This window comes from Sphaeramia orbicularis, chromosome 12 (assembly GCF_902148855.1).
Source record: "Sphaeramia orbicularis chromosome 12, fSphaOr1.1, whole genome shotgun sequence".
Taxonomy (NCBI): domain Eukaryota; kingdom Metazoa; phylum Chordata; class Actinopteri; order Kurtiformes; family Apogonidae; genus Sphaeramia; species Sphaeramia orbicularis.
The window spans coordinates 33091926-33114989 of record NC_043968.1 but is presented as its reverse complement, the minus strand read 5'-3'; the positions used below and the strand labels follow the sequence as shown (position 1 = coordinate 33114989).

General features: G+C 38.5%; 1 protein-coding gene across 4 annotated transcripts in view; it reads right to left on the bottom strand.

Moving 5' to 3' along the window:
* Nucleotides 1-526: 526 nt before the first annotated feature.
* The window catches only part of LOC115429759 (neural Wiskott-Aldrich syndrome protein-like), a 32635-nt gene continuing 10097 nt past the window's right edge, over nucleotides 527-23064 (bottom strand). The window contains exons 2-11 of one of the 4 annotated variants that reach the window (XM_030149468.1): nucleotides 18474-18608; nucleotides 18103-18189; nucleotides 17423-17519; nucleotides 14925-14948; nucleotides 8679-8862; nucleotides 8442-8484; nucleotides 5942-6095; nucleotides 4129-4679; nucleotides 3095-3203; nucleotides 527-2549 (exon numbers count right to left, since the gene is read on the bottom strand). In XM_030149468.1, coding sequence (XP_030005328.1) covers nucleotides 2488-2549; nucleotides 3095-3203; nucleotides 4129-4679; nucleotides 5942-6095; nucleotides 8442-8484; nucleotides 8679-8862; nucleotides 14925-14948; nucleotides 17423-17519; nucleotides 18103-18189; nucleotides 18474-18608 — 1446 coding nt within the window. In that variant the 3' untranslated portion in view covers nucleotides 527-2487. Of the gene's footprint in view, nucleotides 2550-2721; nucleotides 2827-3048; nucleotides 3204-4128; nucleotides 4680-5941; nucleotides 6096-8441; nucleotides 8485-8678; nucleotides 8863-11748; nucleotides 13701-14924; nucleotides 14949-17422; nucleotides 17520-18102; nucleotides 18190-18473; nucleotides 18609-23064 lie in introns of those variants that run through there. The other 3 variants (XM_030149466.1, XM_030149467.1, XM_030149469.1) reach the window with 3 other exon arrangements.

Sequence of the window (23064 nt, the reverse complement as noted above, 5' to 3'; positions counted from 1 at the left end):
GGCACATATATAAAGGCAACTGATGTGCTGACATCAGCACATGCATAGACATGATGACCTCAGCTGCATCAATACCAAAATAACCTATAATACGTGTGAGGGGCGGGGTTTGTTGTGCCTAGCACCACTTGTTCTAAATGTATCACCTCTCTGTAAGTAGCTTTGGCTTGGCATCAAACCTGGAAGAGTTAACTAACAGTAAATAAATAAATCACATCACAGAGTTAAAATTGCAAGCACTGAAACTTTTCAGACCTCGAAAACACAGCAGTGAAATTCTAGTATTTTCAAGGATTTCAAGCACCCGTATGAACCCTGACTGTCTAATACATAGATCAAATTCAAAACTCTGGGATCTGGATCACCTGGCTTTTCAAGCATTGGATGGGTTTATTTTAACTCTAAACAAATAGCTGGACAGTCAAGGATTTCGTTTTCATAAACCATCCAAAAAAAGAAATGTTCACAAAAAAACCAAGATGACAGAAGTTAAAAAAAACAAAAATAAAAAGCCCAAAAACCAAAGTATGTAAATATCAACCTTTTATTGGAGTGTACATTGTAAGAGTTCGTTATTTGTCCAGCCTCACTGGAAAGGCATGGCGTCCATAACATTTTATTAACCGAGTTACCTACAGAAGCTAAAATCAGTGAAAACATGGCTAGGTTTCCCAAAAATCATCATGTATTTGACAGGAAGTCAGTTTTAACATCAAACAAGTGGCAACTTGTCTCTCAAAGACAGAATTCACAGAAGGTGCTTTCATTTCAGACAAACAGACTCCTTATCTGGTTATTTGTCAAACTGAAGGAAATCATTTTTTTCTTGTATGTTAGCAGTACTAGCATTCTTTGTGTTAGCATCCCTCATTCAGTCAACACAATTCTATACTTTAACAGATGCTATCCTGGGTTTTTTAAGTCAATCATTTTATTGTCAGTGTCACATTTTTCTAATCTACAACATCTCGATCTGCCTCAGTATTTAATCTACGCCACAGATACTTTGGGAAAACAAGATGTTGCAGATTAAAAGTCGATTTTTACTCCTTGAGGCTGACTAAACACATTACATATTCAGATTAAATACACGTCTGTGTTAAATTTTTACTGTGAATAACTGACCGGAGTGATTTTGTAAGCGATTCCATGATTTACTTGCTAGTCGACAAAATGTTGATACTTGACTAATGCCATGAATGTAATGCATCTCCTCACACTGTTAGTGTCTAAAACAGGATAACACTACTTTAACCCCACTGTTTCTGTCCAGTAACTGAGTATATGGACCCACTTTAAGCATCAGGTGTGTAAAACTAAAATGCCTTTATTCCTTAAGCTTTACATAATGACAGACCTGATTTCAACAAACAGGCATTTATTAATACTCTGCTTGCTACTGAAAAAAAAAAAAAAAAAAAAAGAATAAAAATACACAATTTCAACTGAACTTGTAGTGTGGTGGTGACATACAAAACAAAATTCACAACCGATAGCCAGCTGTAACATTGTGGGCTACCTGTGTGTGTACTGTATGTAGTGTTAACAGTTAAAAATGTTTACGTCCAAGTGTATGTTGCCTCATTATTTAAAGATCATGTATGTTTCATAATGATACAGACCTGAAAATATCCTGTATTCATGCAGCGAGTCTCCTTTTTCAATCTGTGCAAAAATATAACAAGACTCAAACTCTGGAGCAAATTTACAGTCGACAGCAAATGAAGCTAAATATTCCAAAAAAAGAGCATTTCTTCTTTTTTTTTTTTCTTTGTTTTACGAAAATATGAGTGCTAAACTAGGATTCCTTTGAATAAGTAAAAATAAACTACAGAGCAATAGGGTATGAAAATAGTTCAATTTTTTTTCCTCCCGACAAACAATGGTGACACAATGATGTGGCAGCTTCATTTGTAAGCCCTTCCCTTCAATCACTGACCAAAAGAAAACCAAAAAAAAAAAAAAAAAAAAAAAATCAACTCTAAGGTTTGACAGATATGATGTGAAATTGCACGTTAATCTGTGGAACATGGAATAGCGAGAGAACGCAGGAACAGACAGGAAAAATGTTGGATGGTGAGGCATCAGATATGAGAGATGACAGATGGAGATGATAAATATCAAAGATCTGGCAATGTGTGAGGAGCAGAACGAGATGGAGAAACGACAAAAAGACAAAAGCAGAAGACAGTTAAAATGAGAAACATGACATAACCGCGGTAAAGATTCAAGCGACGTAAAGACAGATCGAGAAGAAGGTAAAGGAACAAAATGCTACGATATGAGAATGACAAACATGTACAGATTAAATGAGGTATTGCACAGATTAATAAAAAAAGCATAAAGGCAACAAAAATATACAGCAAACTGATAGAACATTTACATTTATACTTTGAAATTAAAGATTTCTTTTTAGAAAGACGAGAACAATTTAGTGTCATAATCATCCAGGGTTCTTCTGGGAGGGAAAGGAAAAGGGCAAAATCACTAGTCGTCCCATTCATCTTCATCTTCAAAGTCCTCATCATCTTCATCATCGTCATCCTCATCTGTGGGATAGAAACGAAAAGACAACATTAAGTTTAGGAAGAACTATGACATTTAGGATTAATAAAATACTGTACATTACTTAATACTAATGCAAATGCATTTTAAAAACTCCTTTCTTGATAAATGATGCGTTTTTGTGAATAAAAGCTATAAAAATGTTATATTTGTGTTGGTCAGTCCTGCTTTTGCAACCTTTGGGGGCTGAGATTTCAAAATTCCTTTGTAATAAATGAGATGAATAAGGATAAAAGACAGTGATATTGAGAACACTGATAACTAGAAAAGCACAGACAGCGCAGACCTCTGCCAAGGCAGATGAGTAACCCCACCGATCACCACCAAAATTTAATCATTTGTTCTTTGTGCCAGTATCAACATTTCCTGAACATTTAATCAAAATCCATAACTATTTAAGTTATCTTGCTAACAGACAGACAAACAAACAAACAGACAAACCGCGATGAAAACATTACCTCCGCTGCTCCTTGGCAGAGGTAATGAGCTAGTCTAGCAGATGGTGGACGTGTAATGTGTTTGGATTTACCTGAAGAGTGAATGGCTTTGCTCCTTTTCTGCATCACCTCCATCAGCGCCCCCACGATGCCTGCCGAGGGGGCCGGAGTGGCAGGAGCTGAATCCATGTTATCATCCCTCTGAAAAGTACAAAGTACAATCAGACCCCAATAAAGGAAGGAACTGAGGCTGTCCTCACAGCTCAGCCAGGTGGATACAGCACACACATACATCTACATCCTTGTGCACTGTACACATCTGCACTGATTCATCGTCTCATCTCCTTCTCTTCACCGTTACTGTTTGGTGCATGCTTACGTATCCGCCTGACACTAAGGAAAGGAAAAGTTGTAGCTTTTTTACATAAAACAATTGTCTTGATTGGAAACAAGAGGATGTGACACTTTTGGTTTTTTTTATACATTTAGATTTTTATAATGGAATGTTTTTTGTAGTGGACAGTGGTTTTTGTTGTTTGATTTTTTGTATTTTTTAAGTAAAGCTATAAAACCCCCGTCCCCTACAGAGGGAAAAAAATGCCTTGCTAGGTCTCAAAAGTCCCTGTCTCTCTCACAATCACAATTAAATAACATTCATTTTAATCTATATTGATCACATTTCATTTTACATGAGGAAACAGACTCAAGAAAGAAGGGAATATATATGCACTTAATGTGTTTGTCACAAGCTGGGTGACGTGTTAGCTGAAGTGCTAGCAGAATCCCCGACTAATGTATGCTTCGTGTTAATGTGGTATTGGAGCTGGAGGTGCTTTGGTGAAAAGAAAACTCCTTCCTGCAGAGTGTGTATAATACTTTATGACGGTCGACTGTTCTGTCTGGGTTTTTGTACTCATATTTCCATCCAGAGGGCCAACATGCTGTTTTGCATCACCCCAAAATGCGCTGGCAGAAACATTGAGCGTCACTCTGCGCTGCAGATGGGTTAATTGCATTAATTTTGGCAGCTGTAACGGACGGACGGATGGACGGACAGACGGACAGACGGACAGACGGACGGACGGACAGACAGACAGACAGACAGGAGTAGTGGTTCAGTACTCACTGATTTCAGTTGGATTCCTTGTCTGATTTGGTCCAGAAGTGCGTCTCGGCCGGTGGAGGAGGACACTGGCCTCTCTTTCTGCTCCACCTTCTTCAGCTGGGTACCTTCTCTGATCTGACTTAGCAACGCTGACTTCCCAGATGAAGGGAAGCCACCGTCCCCTCCATTAGCCTCCGGCAGTGGAGGAGCAAGGGGTGGAGGGCCCGGAGGTGGAGGAGGAGGAGGGGGAGGGGGAGGGGGGGCCACTCCGGTGCCAGATGGGGTTGAGGATGAGGGGGGAGGAGGTGGTGGAGGAGGTGCCACAGGAAGTGAGGCATGAGCTGGTGGAGGGGGAGGTGGGAGAGAGCCTCGGCTGGGTGGGGGTGGTGGTGGAGCAGACATGCCCGGTCGAGATGGAGGAGGAGGTGGGGGTGCAGAGATGGGAGCTCTGGAAGGGGGAGGCGGCGGTGGGGCACCTCGGCCTCGGGCGGGGGGAGGAGGTGGCGGGGCTGAGCTGTGATGTGGGGGAGGAGGTGGAGGGCCGCCACCTCTGGATGGAGGAGGTGGAGGAGCTACAGAGAGAGAAAGAGAAATGAGTTTAAACAGAGGGGAAACTGTCGTCATCGCAGACATCTGTCAGAGTTTGCACTGCAACCACAAAAAACAGCCAGAAATCATTCAGTGCATCTTATTACCATTTTAAGGGACAGTTCAGAAGGTCACGTGGTGTCAAGAATCTGACTTTATAAGTTGAAGAGAAGAAACGATACAATATGATCTAATCATTACACCTAGACCTGTCAATTGCTAAATAATTGTCATGAGCAAATATTTTGACAGTTTTGACTTTAACTAATTGTGATAATCTTTTCAATTTGTATACAAACAGTGTGATAGAAATAACATGTTTCATCATTATTCCCACAGTGTTTTCAATACGAATGGTGCTCTTTTAATCATATCATCTAATTGCGTCCCATTCTTCTTGTTCTACATATTTAAACTATATCATATAAGCCAATACATGTCTCTTCTTCAAAAGCTATATGTGCTTTATTCAGTTATTATCAGACTTATAATACAGTTGTGGTATTAAGCTAACGTAAGAGATAATAACTTCCTGACTGAGATTATTTGTATGTGAGTAAATTGTCAATACAGCTATAATAAGACCTAAACATTTTCAGAGTCTAATAAAGTTAAAGGTAGCTCATTTCCAGCAGTGTTCTTTTTCTAAACTGTCAGCCTTTGTGGCCAGTTTTCATCCTGATGGTAAAAGTGTAGCCCATCAATCCCACGTTTGGCTTAGTATGAAACAGCAAACACTAAACTACATAAAATACTTCAAAAGCGTCAAATCCAAATCTGAGCCCTTCAGTCACAGAGCAGTTCTCCATGCACAGTCATGACACAGCAGGTCATGCATAGAAACCTACCGCTCCACCTGGGTGGACCTGGGGATAAAACCACCACACTAGTTAGATGGTCTTACACTGATAATCAACCCTATAAAATGCATTTTCACACAGTCAGTGTCCTGCAAACACACGTTCAGAAACCACATTTAACAATGTCTCTGAAAATGTTTAACTTCATAATGACAATGTACTCAAATTATCAGATGAACAGGGATGTTTACTTGATGGAGAAGGTCCTTTTCAAAACCAGCAGTTCTGATTTTCTAAAACATTAGTCCGACTGGGCCAGGTTCCCTATACTTATTCTTCAACAGTCAGTATAGGTTTACTAGTGGTCACCTCAGTGGATAAATGTCGTGTTTCGGTAACTTTCTGAAACAGAAGGAGATCTGAATCACACGCGGTGTCTGTCTTACCTTGTCTCCGTAGTTCATTTTTGACAGCCTCCACTCCACCTTTCTTCTCAATGAAGTCATAGATGACCTTGGAGGTCTCCTTGTCCTTCAGCTGAGCCTCAGAGATGCCACACATATCAAACAGGTTCTTCAGCTCTGGGTCCAAGTTATTCAACTGGATAAAGAACATGAAAAATGAGAGATATTATTATACATTATACAAGGACTGGATATGTAACTGCTCAGCATGGACACATCTGGAGTACAAGTTACTCCAGTGATAAAAAAAAGTGATTATTTAGCTGCATTTTGGCTCATGTATGGGTACAAAAATAGAAACAACTATGCTGTACTGTGTTACATAACACATTAGTAACACACTGACCTGGACAGACAGAACTGCATGTGTGGTTTTATGAGCACAGTCCTGAACATGTACCATATCATGTGTATGTTCTGATCGGTTTACATCAGCTTTACAGCTCAGTAACACATTAAGTGACTGATGTGTTAAGAGTAGACTTTGACCTGCTGGATCACACAGACGTTTTAAAGCACAGGATTACACAGTTTGATGGGTTCCCTTCAGGGGCTGACTGCAGGAAGCTGGAATGTTACAGTTAGAGCTGTGAGGATGCTTTCAGAAGGTCCATCACACATGACAACAGTGTCAGCTGCTCTGCTGCCACCTTGTGGTGTGGGGGGGAAAGAGTCCCTGAAGTGTATCACTGTATGTATGAATACAAGCTACGGGCTGAGGTCAGTATTCATTCATTCATTCATTCATGTTTTAAGAGTTCTTTGAGAACAGAAAACAAAGTTAAGTGCACCAGTGCAACATATTATTTAATAAATTCCATAAATCAATTTTTTTTTCTCCAATTATTTCTCACAATAGTAGTTTTCAATGTGACAGTGCACTAGACAAAAACAAATGATGGTACATGCAATTATTAGATTTCTATAGTCTTTATTTTAATTTTGTTTCTGAGCTTCATTCATTCATCTTCTGAACCTCTTAGTCCTCAAGAGGGTCGTGGGGGGTTCTGGAGCCTATCCCAGCTACCTATGGGTGAGGGCGGGGTTCACCCTGGACAAGTCACCACTTCATTACAGGGCCGACATAGAGACGAACTACCAATCACTCTCACATTCACACCTATGGGCCATTTAGATTAACCAATTAACCTATTAGTGCATGTCTTTGGATGGTGGGAGGAAGCCGGAGTACCAGGAGAGAACCCACGCAGAGAACATGCAAACTCCACAGAAAGGTCCCTGGTGTTGGAATCGAACCCAGGACCTTCTTGCCGAGGCGACAGTGTTGTTTCTCAGCTTTTTTTTTTTTTTTTTTTCATTTCAGTTTTTTTAATTTGGTTTTACAAACAAAACATACATGTTATATGTTACATTTATGTTTTCATTTTGAGAAAATGACTAGTATTTAATTTTTATGAAGTTTTACATTTTAGAGAATTATGACAATAGAATAGAATAGAATAGAATAGAATAGAATAGAATAGAATAGAATAGAATAGAATAGCCACTTTATTGGCATTCCAAATTATACACCATACATGCATATTTAGAAAAACATTTTGGTGTACTGATTCGCCATTGGACTCACACAATAAGAACATTAAAAAAGGATAAAATTTAGATTAACAGAACCGTTTCTAATTAATTCCCATATTATGTAAATCTTTTCATTGCTTGTACTCTACAAAGAAAAGTGCTTCATGATATACACAAGGTGAATCAGGTGACTTTCTGAACTTGGGGAACACAAAATCTACAGTGATTTTTAATTCTTTATGGCTTTTAGTTTGTGCTGCTTTGTAGTTTTTATTTTATTTTTATTCTATTTGTTAGCACAATTATTTTCTCAGCTGTTTTTGTTTTTTCTTTTAGTTAACTTGAATAATCCTGGCTAGTACCACTGTCCCTAACTGGTGAAGAGATGAGAGTAAAGACTGAAAAGAAGAAAGTGAGATAAAAATTCACTCTCTGCTCATTTGTGCTTCAACTTAAAACCTGCAGATTTGGGGTGAACAGGCTTTGTTCAGATGACGTCAACTATTCAAATCAACCAAAGTCCTTGAAAGCATTAACTTATGAAACCGACTCAAATGAATTTTCTCGTTTTCATTTGGGGACGGAGTAAGTCCTCTGACCTGTATGATCTCATTCACATCATCTAGCATCCAGCATAATTACTGATGATGCTTTTTTGGAAAGAGTCCATGGATTATGTAGATCCAGGTTGATTCTCTTCCTCCTGAAATCTCCTTGTGTAACCTCACTGATAACTTGGCTGTGCTGCACAGCTTAATATATCGAGGCAGATATTAAATTTGAAAAATCTGTCTGTAAAACGGATTGGTGACTGAGAAACAGATAACAAGAGACTGGGATCAACTTTTAAGAATGTATAAAGGTCATACACTATCATACGCACGAACACACTGCTGCAAAAAGTGGGAAAAAAAAAATAACAGAAGCTTCAGCAAATTCTACTCACATCAAATCCTGTATTTGGATCCCATCCTACATGCCCAATGTGCCTGTGAAAAAAGTAGGAAAAGAAAACTTAATACATTTTTCCGTAATAGAAACACACGTGGAAGTGAAAAAGCTGAGAAGATTAATGTGTGTTTCTGCTGTAAACACCTGTCTGTAGCTGCTACAAACATCACAATGACAACTGGGATCACTATCATCTAAACAAAACTGTAACACCCAAAACGGTGTAACTTACTGGAAGTTGCTTGGTGTGCCAATGTCTGCCTTGGTCAACCTCTTCTTCTTCCCCTTAGTCTTTTTCTCCCTCTTGGGGAAAGAGGAGTGCACAATGTTGTTCACCTGAGAGTTGTTGTGGTAACGCTGAACACTGTTGATCTCTGGGTTTTTGATGTCGACTGTGGCCATGGGCAACGTAGGGCCTTAAGGATGAGACACAAGTATTAAAAAATTAGATCAAGATATTTTGTGATATCACTTAGTGAAGTAGCATTTTGCCAACACTTGAATACAACCCCCACCCTCCCCTATGGTGGCCATAGAGTCAGCAGTCGCTTTTCCAATGTACATCTGCGCAAAACTTTACCGATATTTACTGAATGTCAAAAAAACAGGTGTGTAATGTCAGTTTTTAGCTTACCAGCCAAGAGGCCTTAAGCTATTGTCGTCATGCGGCGTCGTTGTCTGTCGTCGTCTGTCGTCATCTGACGTCGTCGTCCGCCGTCGTCGTCTGTCGTCCGTTACAAAAATTTCAATCGTCTTCTTCTCCAAAACTACAATTCTGATTGACTTCAAACTTGGTATACAGCTTCTTTATGATGATGTCTACAAAAGTTAGTGAAATTATTTGGATCCGGATCTGATTCTGGATTTGGTGCAACTTTGAAAAATTTCCCCATTATAAGAGATAGGAAGTGGATCGATGCAATAACTCAGTAAATGTAAATGATACCAAGTGTAAATTTCTACAGTTCAGCCCTGATGGGGAGATGACCAAAACATAATGGCCACATGCTGATCAGGATCTTCTTCTGGATCCGGGAACTTACGGAAAATGTAACATGAGCTCTTATGGGGAAAAAATTTCAATCGTCTTTTTCTCCGAAACTACAGTTCTGATTGACTTCAAACTTGGTATACAGCTTCTGTATGATGATGTCAACACAAGGCATTGAAATTACTTTGATCCAGATCTGATTCTGGATATGGTGCTACTTTGAAAAATTTTCCCATTATAAGAGATAGGAAGTGGATTGATCCAATAAATCACTAATTATCAATGATATCAAGTTGGAATTTGATTTTTTTACAGATCTGATTGGAATATGACCAAAACATGGGCTATTTCTGTAATATAATAAATACACATAACTCGGTGATAATAAATGGCATCTGGATACATTTCCCAAAGCTTTTAATTTGGCCAGTAAGCTACAGGGCCATTCGTCCTATTTTTACATTAAATCACAAATGTGATGATTTGTTTATTTATTATCGTGAGATGAGAACTCATTCCATTAATATGGCGATGAACACAAATATCATGTTGATTTACAGATATATTCATTATTATTATATATTACCCCTCTATCCAGTACCAAATTAAAAAATCATTCAGTTTCCTGGTGTGTCCACACATACTGCACCACATTTCTTTTTAAAACTCTTCTTCTTCGCTTGTTGTAATGTCCGTCAACATCCATTTTTTTAATTCACATGACTCTGGTTGTGGAAAAAAGTCTTTCCATTGCAGTTTTGCGTGATATACCATTTGTGCTACGCCCAAAAAACCACCTCTTGCCGGGGCAAAAACCTTTCATCAAAAAAACAAGAGTTCTGGCGAAATTGTCGTTTTTCCATTGGGTAAATTTTTATGCGCAAGTTATATTCACGCAATTTGAGGGTCAATGGAAAAGCAAATAGTGTTTGGTTTATACATTCTATGCTTTTTAGTTGAGGGGATTTTAACTCCACACTCCACAATTAAACATAGTGGATGAGACTTATGCACCTTAATGCTGGACATAAAGAGGAAAAAAAGACGAGGAAGTTTGTTCACAGGTACTGTAAAAATTAGGAACCAACACAATAATTCTCATTTTGTTTTGGTTACACATCAATGTAAGCATGAATCTGAATAACATCTTCCATTTCTGTCATAAGATCATCCTATGTCCCACTAAATCCCCACTGGATGTTGGTAAAAGTTTATATAACACAGAGGGCTCAATAGAGAAGTGCCATTTGATAACATTACAAAACTGGTCTATTTGGCTTTTTCTACAGGAGTATAACAACTCATGTTGAACCTATCCACCTTCTTTTCCCTCAGACTGGTATGTTTACTAATCTGACTCATGTATTCGAAAAACCTGTGGTAGATATTGATGTAAATACCCAAGATAAATGTGTGTTAAATTTCACTATTCTATTACGTTGCACATAAACCCAGACATTCCGATGTGTGATATACAAAAACATACAGTGAGATAAACCGTTTCAAACCAATCACAATAAGCCGGCCCACACAGCATCTCCACTATGTACTGCACATGCACACGACAACAAACCCTAATGGCATGTCAGCACGCCATCTTGAGAGCTGTTTCCATTTCAGCTGAATTCTGTTCATCTGATAGATTTATACATCAGGGTTGCACAAAATTCAGAATTTCAGAATTTAATTCAATTTAATGAATGAATTTGAATTGATTCCACCCTACAGGATGTTGAATTGAACTGGAATCCCAGGAAGTGGAACTGAATTCACTGCAGTTCATTCTGATCACATATTGGTGAGAATGTGATACATTGAACATACATTTTTCTTCCAAATGGAAGTACACACAGTATCATTAAGCATCCATTCCCTTAATGCTGAATAATCAGCAATATCTTCATTTCAAAGTAATCAAATGAAACAATGTAGAGCATGTTTTTAATGTTGATTTGTGGTTAAATAAATAAAACAGGCTTATTTATTATAATAAAGTATTGTGTACATAAAGTCCATACAATATCTGTATGAAATTCATGTTGTAATCATATGTAATATATACTGCAAAGCTTCACTGTTGAATACACCTCAATTATGTATCATGAATGTCTTTGAATTTCATGGAATTCCGATCGTATTTCCTGCAATTTGAATTTGAATTGCAATTCCATGTCCTGTTTGCAATCTCAATTCAAATTCAAGAACTGAATTGGAATTAAGGGCCATTCTCAATTCAGTTCTGAATTTTGTACAACCCTGTTATATATATTTTTTCAACAAGTGCCTCTGATGCCTTCACTTTACCACATACCTTTGACTCTCTCACTACAGGGACTTTTGCTGGGCGATGGTGAGGCTGATCGACTACGCCGCCTCCTCACCCTGTCCCAAATACACCCACTGTCCCGTGTGCCACAGGTAGTCACACCGACATCAAACAGCATTTTTCCGACTAAACTGCAAGTTTGGTCTTTGGGGCAAATGGAGAGGTGAGTGGTGGGTTCGGACAGGGATGTATAAAGTTCGTCCTGAGGGAGAACCAGGCAGTGTAAGGAAGACAAGCAGCTGCCTGGTCCCAAACCTCCATCTGCTAGTGCTGCTTTATCTCCCCCACTCTCACATCCCAGATCATCAGACGGAGCAGATAGAAAGGTGGTGCAGAACATCATCGTAGCTGCTCGTCAAGCATGAGAGTTCAAGAGTCAAATAAAAACCAGGGACATAAAGCGTAGATTTGTTGATCAGAAACAGTGTTGTTGCCTCAAACTGGAGAGCATAGATACAAACCAGATTCTACAGGTAGGCATCACATCCCAACAGAGACCAACTGCTTCACAGAAAAAAAATGTTAGCACTTCTTGTTGTCTCTGTCTTGTTATGGAGAAGAATCATCACTTCCCAAGCCAGGATGTGAAGGCGATTCCCAAAGGTTCCAAAAATGAGATCAAAATAAGGCAACCTAGGACGTACTTGATGCCACTGGTTGGATTCATTGATTTATCTCCTCATCGTCTGGTGGAATTGACCCAAACACTGGCTGGGGTGTGAAGGCAGAACCAGCTGATGTTCAGCCATAAACCAAAATTAACTCTTCTTCTTACATTCCTTCCATCACAGCAACAGATTTGATCTGTGCATTGCGTTTGCCCAGATTCTCTTTCTTTGCAGTATCAGTCTGTGTAATCTCTGCATGGTTTTTTTTTTTTGTTTTTTTTTAATCTATTCTACAGTCTATTCCTCTGACTTTCGATCCCAGCGGGGTGCATTGTTAGATTATCATGCTCAGACCATTTTGCTGTGATCATTTCTCCACCCACTTCTACTACTGTCTCCTCCCTTTCCCTGCAAAACACACAAATGGATCTAATCCCAGCAAATGATTCTGGATTTACCAGTGGATTTTACGTAACCATTAAGACCCATCCATGCATAATCCCACGTTAATCTCACTGGTTTCTCAAACATAAGGGATACGCAGAGTGAGAAAGAAGTGAGAAAGGCAGAGTGATAACAGACAGAAAAGAAGGGAAAATAAATGCAGATGAAATGAGGAGCAAAGGGCAGAAGAGGACAGCAGGAGAAGAGGGGGAAACAGAAGGAGGGAGAAGAGGCAGACTGGAGCTGGTCAGCCAGTAACATAGAAGTGATGACAAGTAACAGTTACACAGATGGAGTGTATATTCCTGTGGGAGGACAGGGTTCACTTCCTTTAGAAATGAGCCAATTCTCAGACCAAGATGCACTTATTCTTAAAGTAAAACAATGCATGACTGATCCCATATAGATACATTTATACATCACTGCCCCATTTGCACAAGCACTGTCAGATAATACGTCCAACGGGGATGCAGACAGACTCAAAAATGTCAACATGTCAAATGTCAACATCAACAGAATAAGTAGTGTTAAGCTGCTCTGAATACGGGGATCGCCTAAATGCTTCAACCTAAATGTGTCATCTGTGTAGTTAAGACCTCCGCATGGATGCAGATATATTAATAAGCCGGCTGGGTCAAATCCCACTGCATGTCAGTCCAGAACTAGTTCATCACCACTTCTCCTGTGTGGAATGAGGCAGCGTATCCGCAAAATAAATGTGTGCATATCCACAAATGTACACCATCTGTTAAGTCATCTCACCACACTGTCTTGTCTTAAGGGCAAAATGTTCACTGTTAAGGAACCCACACTAAAACTAATGCACAGCAATCTGATGTTACGCTGCATTTGGTCCCATGATAATTTACATTCTTTTTTCCTCAATCAACACATTATTTAATTCTGCACTTTTATATGTTTTTTAACCCATAAAGACTCAAACATCTGCTGGTGAACAAAATCATCTACTGATGTTAAATGTTTAATACCCGTTGATCCACTAATCCTATCAATACCTTGAAATAATTGGTGTAAAATGCAGTTTTTCATCTTTTCATGGTCATCAGATATGACCCATTTGGACATTCAGAGGCTCCGTAGTGAACGTACAAACACTGTCATCTTCTACAACACTGATCACCAGTAAAACCCTTGGAGTTTGATAAAGGACAGTGGATGGACACACTTGGTTTATGTCCAGTTAATGATATATTTTACTGGAAAAGTCATTTTGTCTTCAGTTTCCTCGGTTTCTGATATAATCCCCTTTGAAATTACTCTGAGCTTATATGAACATGTATAAGATCAGTGAATCAAATATAAGAAAATACCTGATTTTCACTTAAAAAAGCAAAATACTGAGGATAATAGTATATTAAATGGTGATAAATCACTTAAAAAAGGCTAAATATAGAGAAAAAATTCTAATTTGGAAACTGCCAAAAAGTAACACTGGGTCTTTATGGGTTAATGTTTCTATACCATCAACTTGGACCTTTGTGCTCATTTTGACCAAGACATATTGTCCCACATTCAATAAAACAAGCATGAACATATTGAAATGTGTTGTGAGTTCTCTGCACAGTAGGTAGAAAAGGTGAGACATTATGATCACTACGAAAGGTAATAAGAAATGGTACAGTGTAAAGAAAGACTTTCTGAATGGGAATAGTGTAAGTCACTGCTATTCTGAAGTCTAATCAAACCATCTTAATCTTCATAGATTATTATCAACAGTATTTAAAGACGTCTTTCTAAATGCATGAGTCAGTTCATGATTCAACAAACACAGTTAATGTTAATATTACTAAAAGGATATTCATATGTACTAAAAAGAACTCTTAAAACAATTTGCTCTTGCGTAATACAATTTGTTCTTATAATCAGTACAATATGCTTTGTTTTTCTCATATGTGAGGTGGTTGGTAAAGTTTCCACAATGACAGAAAAGGAAATATCGTCTAAACTGGCTGCCAAGTAAAAAAAAAAAAAAAAAAAAAAATTCTCAATGACCCTGATCCACACCCCTTTGGCACACAGACACAGGTCTGCTGCTGGTTTTACACTTCTCTTCTGCTTAATCACAGACAGGAAATGGTGGAAACATACCATTTGGAGGGTCTCGTCTCTTCTCTGTGAACACACAGACAAATTAAATTGTTACAACACTGCTGTGGCTGTGGTTGGTTGTGTGTTAGAGAAAAGTGAATGTGTGAGTGTGTCAAACGGCAAATGTACAAAGAGAAGAGAGTTTATTGGTTTTTAAGCATTGGGCTCGACGGTACTGTGCATTTGTAGCACAGAAAGGAAAGTTATTTGGAAAAATTGCCAAGCAAAGGGTTCAGTTAGTGTGTTTAGGAGGTTTCAGTCATACATTCCTTAAAACACACACACACACACAACTGACATTAAACCCATATTCAATCCTCTGGAGGACAATGTACATGACTTACTTTCTTTTCTTTAGGAATATAAATGTTGGAGGAGTCAAGTTTGTTAAAAGGAACAGAGGTTGTAAATTACAGACAGTTAGGCTACCGTACGGAGCTCACTGACAACAAATCAAACACACACACACTTTTAAATGCTGATGGCTTGAGGTTCCAGCGCCTGTAGGTCAGACAGAAGAAGCCTTGTTGCTAAGTTTAGGCACCCTAATCAGCGGGCTGAGGGGCAAAGATGAAAGAGAACAACTCATTTGAAGGGTCAGGAAACGACCCACAGAAGAAGAGGAGGGAAAAGAGGCAGAGACGGACGGCTTTAATCAGGAAAACGATGATAAAAGACAAAAGATCGATTAATGTGTTAAAGTGAAATGTGTATTTGCATGAGAGCACAAGCGAATAATGCGATTTCACCTTAAACCTCAGTGTGTGTGACTGTTAGACTGAACACAGGTCTATACATACATCCATAGTCCAGTATCTCCAGATGCAAGAGGGAAGTGTTGCACTGTACATTTTATTTCATTTAAATATTTATATTACATCTATATTTATATGACTTTAATCTTTAAGAGTAAGTGTTTGTAGGTTTGACTAATTTCATTGCACAGCCTTGTGGACAGTTTTTGCATTTCACTGTCCATACCATGAGCATGTGACAAATAAAAATCTTGATCTTTGTTTCTGTTCTTAGTTGGTTTTGAATGAAAATTATGTAAAAAGATGATCTTAATCATTCTAATCAATTCAAGAGTTACAAAGTGTGCACTGGAGTCAGTCAGAAGACATCATGCTGGGTCCCTCTCATGACCACTCCTACTAGTTGTTTTCAGCTTGTAGTGCCCCCTGTTGACTACACAGTGTAATTTACAGCTGGGTGCACCATCACTTGTGATTTACATACTGAGATGCCAGATCATTAACAGAATATTATTCTTGTACTTTGACACGAGTAAGCTCAAGTGTTTGCAGATGGTCAGGTATGGAAATGGGTTATGTGTTACCCAGAGCTACAGAGAAACAATGGCAGATCAAAAGAGGAAGCGTGGTGGTAGAGAACACAAACCCTGGCAAAAACAGATCTCAATCATTTTCAATGCATGACATTTAAAGACTAAGAATATGTCTTTCACAAAGTTTAGTCCAGGGACTCTTTTTTTCTTCATGTATTGAATTCAAGATGTTTTTGCCTGGTTGTGTGTAGTTGAGCATGAAAAAAATGACAAGTTCTGACTGATTTCATCTTGTGTTCACACTGGTCAAAATACTGCACGTTAGGGGTGTAACGGTGCACTCGTTTGTACTGAACCATTTCCATTCGGGGCCTTCAATATAATACGGAGGTGTACCGAACGAATACATGTAGCCTATGTGGAGAACAGAAACACTAGGTAAGCAGGGTGGCACTAAGCAGAACCCATGTGCAGGGTTTCCTCTATATACATTCAGCAGCGGTGAATTCTCAGCGCCGCTGCAAAAAAAAACCCAAAACATGACAACAGAGAGTATAACAAAGGCACAGAGCCCAGATCAGATGTTCGAAGCATGTTAAGTTTTACTGTTGGTTTTTGGTTCGTTGCAGCTTTGTGACACAAAAGAGTCCACAGGTTCCTTTATAGCAAAAAGGTTTTTACTTTTAACTCAAATTGGCCAAATCCAGTGAACCTGCTGCTCTTCTCCTCCACCGTGCCTCTGCTGCAGTGTTACTGTGAGGTCACATTCACAGCACCTCAGGGAATACTGTGAGGCGTTCACAAAAACTCAGTAAATTACAGTGTTTGCCATAAATGAACATTGAACATTCAAAAATACAAAACATGTAGGGTGCCAGTTAATGCACAAGTGACTGAAGAATATGTTGTAGAAATGTCCCACAGGTAGTTACAGAGCGCACCCCCCCACACACACTGGTATCCTTCTCTGTACCGAAAACGTATCGAACTGAAGATCCATGTACTGAACCAAAATTTTTCCGTACTGTTACACCCCTACTGTGCGTTGAAACATCACAGGAATATTCACAGATGACAACGTGTTGTGTCTTATTTTATACTTTCTCTTGAAAGTGTGCTTTGATTTGATCATTCTGAACACAAGATAAAAATTCATAAAAAGTCATTTTTTTCAGCCACAGGTAAGTTGCCAGCTGCAGCAAGACTGTACCAGTTTTCCTTTGTCTTCTCCCCAGTAGCTCTGTCACATGACCACGGAAACGCTTCGCTTCCTCTTCACTGGCAAAGTTAAGACCCACTTGGCATGTCTGTATAACAAAAACACAACAAAAGAAGCATGATTGCTTGCACAGCAACACGAAGCGGCAGAACAACATCTTAAAGATCTGTGTGTGACTGTTCTCAGTCTTATCACTGTTGTCCCAAATAATTCATGGTCTGCTGGAGTCTGAAACCCAGCAGCCACGATATTTACATAACAAATAGATGGGGACTGCCATATGAAGTTCTTTAGATGTTATATAAAGCTATGAAGTGTGTTTATAAATGTAAATCCTTGTGTTCACTTGATGCTAAGTTTAACAAAATTCATCATTTAATATGATGTTTACTTGCATAAATAAGAGGCTTTTCTTCTGTTACTTGTAAGAGTTAATAAAAAGCCTGCTGCATAAACATGATAAATGAATGAAAGAGAGAAGCTTCTCCATTTCCACTGTGGGTGCATTTTTATGAGAAGATGCAAATAAAAATGAGCTCAAAATGAGAAAGTAACCCCACCATGAATAAAGTGGGATGCTGATTAAGAGAACCCAATATGAGAAATACAAACAGAATTATGAAAATGATCATGGAAAAGATAAAAGATAAGAAAAGGAGAGAATAACTCACATCTCCAGCAAATGTGAGGAAGTACGATCTGGAGAGGTAGACGTTGAAGTTGTTATACAGCTCCTGTTCAAACATCATCTTACCATCCTGCATAAAATAAAAAATAAAAAAACATGATCAATACCGAGTAGATGCATTTGATTAGACACATAACAACTTCATACATAGAAACATGCACTCATTATTTTTTTATTCATTGCGTGGCTTTACAAATATAAGAATGAATATTAAATGGCTGCTCATCACTATCGGATATTCACAGTGGTCAGCAGCATCATGTGGTTATGAACCAATACAAACTACCACGGCACTGAACTGGACAGACACAATAGTTGATGTGCACAAAAGCCTTTTTGTCTGGGTTTATTTACCCTGATGTCGAAGACCCTGATGAAGTACGATCGTAGGGGGTTGTCTTTGACCAGACAGGCCACCCCGCAGCATCTCTTACTCCAGCTGGAGTTCCTATCGGCTGTGAACACCTGGACCACTGCTGAAGACAATGTCTGCAAGCAAACAGAGAGAGAATCGTGTATGTGATGTGTGTTAGCTGTAGACAAGGAAAACAATAACATACATATAGGTGCTTCTACAAAACTGGTATCTAAAACAGGACAGAGGGGCTAAACATTCAAACAGGATGTAGACAAATGTTAAGAAGCAAGTTTGGAAGCACTTTGAGTCTATTTTAAAAAATAAATATTTACCGAGATAAAAGAGAAACTATTTTTCAGATAAAACACATTTTTATATTATTTCAATACAAAAATCTACATGTACCACGGTACAAAACGACACGAAAATTATGCGCTATTTTTTCAAATATCTTTTTATTCTCTCACAGGTACATTTTGAGAATCAAACTAATTATGCAAGGCAGTGTTTCACAAAAATGACCGCTGTCGCAAAATCACTCGCGATATATATGTTTAAATGGGCAGGTTGTAAGGCAGGTGAGCACGATGAGTTATATACAAAACCTGGAATGAGACTGAGATTCATAAAAAACCCACGTGTCTGGATTAGAAAAACCTCTAGGATCGACAAATTTAACACAGCATCTTTATTCATAGTGGTATATAAGACCATTTATAGCCATGTTTTCAAGATCAAATGCACTGACACCTAGGCAGTTTTTCCTGTCCCAATATTGGTCCTATTTTTGGCCCCAATATTTTATAAAAAATTCCTTAATTTTGGGATGGCTCAGAGCAAGAGTTTAATTTTTTTTGCATTTATTTGAGGTCATCATTAGGTACATCCTGGGTTGAAATATGTCTAAATTTCTCTTCTATTATTGAGTCTAAAAAAGCTGGTGCCAGCCAGGTATCAAAATGAACCCAGTTTCATAGAAGCACCCACATAATAAATATAATATAGGCTCTATAACTTTATGCCTCAGAGATATTTGACATTAGTTCAGGCCAAAGGTGTGTGTAATATCACCCAGGACCTATTAGTGTGTCTTACTGATGATGTATTCATTCATCTATTTTATCTTTCAAAGCACTTAATCATTTGTAGGGTCAGGAAGGAATACCTAACCAAACTACCACCAGGACACACACTGTGTAAGTCACCAGTTCATTGCAGCTTTGACATGTAGAGATGAACAACCATTCATTCTCACATTCACACTACGGGCAACTGTAAGTAATCGACTGAGGTTCATGTCTTTGGACTCACCCACTGAACCTAGAGAGAACCTATGTAGTAGAGAACAAGTAAAATCCATAAAGAAGGACCATGATGGTGTATTTTAGACTGTAAACAGGTATAGAATGGTTGGTATAGAGTAAATACTAAGCAGTTAGAGGTGCATGGTTTATGCTGCATCATTCAATTTGGAATTTATGAGGCATCACTAGTTTCCCACAAGTCTCTCATTTAAAAACAAAACAAAAATGCATTATCACCACAGCAGGCTATGCATGTAGCACAGCCTACCTGAAAACACAAAATCAAGTTGCATCTACACCTCAACAGCATACTTTTTAATGTTATTGTCAATAGTGGCTTTTCCATTGGACATCTGCACAAAACTTTTCCAATATTTACTAAATGTCGAAAAAACAGAAGCGCGTAATGTCTTTTTTTTTTTTTTCATTAAATCATAAATGCAATGATTTGTTTATTTATTATCGCGAGATGACACGAGAAGTCAGTCCATAAACATGGTGGCAAATGCAGATATTGTGTAGATTTACAGATATTCATTCATTCATTCTCTGAACCCGCTTTATCCTCACTAGGGTCACGGGGGTCGCTTGGAGCCTCTCCCAGCTACATAGGGGCGAAGGCAGGGTACGCCCTGGACAAGTTGCCAGTTCATCGCAGGGCTGACATATAGAGAAAAACAATCACTCTCACATTCACACCTATGGGCAATTTAGATTAACCAATTAACCTATCTTTGGATGGTGGGAGGAAGCCGGAGTACAGATATATTCATGATTATTATATATTACCCCTCTATCCCGTACTAAATTAAAAAATGATTCGGTTTCCTGGTGTGTCCACACATACCATGTACCAAGTTTCTTTTAAAACTCTTCTTCTTCACTTGTTGTAACGTCTGACAACATCAGTCTTTTTTTTTTTTATTCACATGACTCTAGTTGCGGAAAAAGGTCTTTCTGTTGCAGTTTTGTGTGATATAGCCTACCATTTGTGCTACACCCGAAAAACCACTTCTTGCCAGCGCTAAAACTTTTAATCGAAAAACAAGAGTTGTGGTGAAATTGTCGTTTTTCCATTAGGTAAATTTTTATGTGCAAGTTATATTCATGCAATTTGAGGTCCAATGGAAAAGCTACTAAATATATCTTTTACCCATTTAAAACTGTGGCAAAACAAAGAAGGTAAAAAAAAACAGCCTTTACTGGAGCTATTTCATATGAAGAGGACCCCAAAACTAAGCATAACATGTAAATTCAGTTTCAGAGTTTTACTGATTTTAACTCTAACCTGATGCTGCGCACATGTACAAAATCCAAATGTCATCATCTGACCGACTTACAGAGAATAAGGTTCACCAGGACCAGTAGTATCACAGAAACCTGATTCCCACGTGCTAAACAACATTCCTATCACAATACTTGGTCGCTGCAGGAACATGCCTTCATGTGTGCTTTCCAGTGACAGGTACCTACAGATATGTAAAAAATAAAGGCAAGGCAATGTTGTGTGATCACAGAGCACAAACTTCTATGTGCTGTACAGCTACACAGGAAGACACTGAACGAAAGAGACACAGATACATATCTAAAAGAAAATCTGTGACGTAAACATGTTTGTCACTGATCTTATCAACTCAGATAAGGAATGATAGAGATATTTTAAATAAATATCTGCCAGTAAACTGCACCTAAATTACCCCATTTTCCAGTGACTCTCATAACAATTTAATGGGCAGCATCATATGTAATGACACATCCACACATGGAATGACTCTGGGGGGGGGCAAATCACCCTCCTCTGCAGCTGTCATGACAGAATCAATCAATTACAAAAACCTGACAAGCAGCATAAGACACAACTTTCCAATGTAAGCAGTGAGAAGTCTGAGTCTCCAAAATTAGTCCTGCATCGTCAGACCATGTCTCCACTAGGGATGCAAATTATCGATTAATTCATTAACCATTAGTTGGTTGACCTTATCAATTGATTAACAATTAATTGATAAGCGGTAATTTTCCTGTGAACCTGAATTTTTCTTTCAATAGGGTCTATAAGAATAAAAGCTAAATATTGTTTATATACTTCATGAAAAAACATGTCATATTCCTTAATGATTGATTTATTGTACCATTGGATACAGTACAGACAATGACATTTATGGAGTAGGACTAAAGAAATTCTGCAGAGAAATTCAATAAAATAAATGGATCTGAAGAGGGGTAGTTTAGAAGAAATGTGCATTTCTGACTTTGGATCTATCTGACACGACGGAGCAAGATTTCAGCAGAGGAGATTCACATAGGAAAGGGAAAGAGAGGAAAGAGAATTCAAGAAAAGAAAATTCCATACAGAAAAGAGGAAAAAACTAACAGATATCTGAATCTTATTTTAAACCAGTGCACATGCTTTTATCTCCAGTTGCTTATTAATATTAACGCACTTAACATAAAAGTAGAATGATACAATGGCTGATCTTTAAAGGATGATATATATGTAAGGGTAGAGACTGCGATCTGGTGGGATCGGCGATTCTACCAGTAGAGACTCCGATCGTAGTCTCTACCAGTAGAAACTCCGATCAGAGTCTCTACTGGTAGAAACTCCGATCCTGCCAGTAGAAGGGTTAGGGTTTGGGGTTAGGGTTAGGGTTTGGATTGGAGTTTCTACCAGTAGAGACTCTGATCAGAGTTTCTACTGGTAGAGACTACGATTGGAGTCTCTACTGGTAGAATCGCCGATCCTACCAGATCGCAGTCTCTACCCTGATATATACATTGAACAAAAATATAAATGCACCACTTTTACTCCGATCATTATTGCAGGAAATGTGCCTTAGGTGGGTCAAAATAAAACACCCCTCTAAAATGTACAGGTTGATGATGCTGTAAAATCAGCATCCTGACAGGCCACACTAGCACATCAGCAAAGCAAATGTGCTCAGTATCACACATTTATACAACTTTTCAAAGAAAAGTTGAGAGGTACTTGTCTATTGTGCACACAGAGAAAGTTTTATGCATTTGATTTCAACCATCAGAAACTGGAGCAAAAACAATAGTGCTGCATTTATATTTTTTTGGTATAAGAAAAGTGACAGTCTGTAGCAGGAAAAGCCAGTTAATCAGTCCAGATCAGCTCTTCCCCTCTCCAAAGAATCTGACAATAAAAGCATATCATGCATGTCTGAAATTACCAAGCGCTTCAGCAACTGCACAGCTGTTGAAGTGAAAGTCTTAAGTCAAAAAGAATAAACACCCAAATAAATAAATCTGGATACCTAGA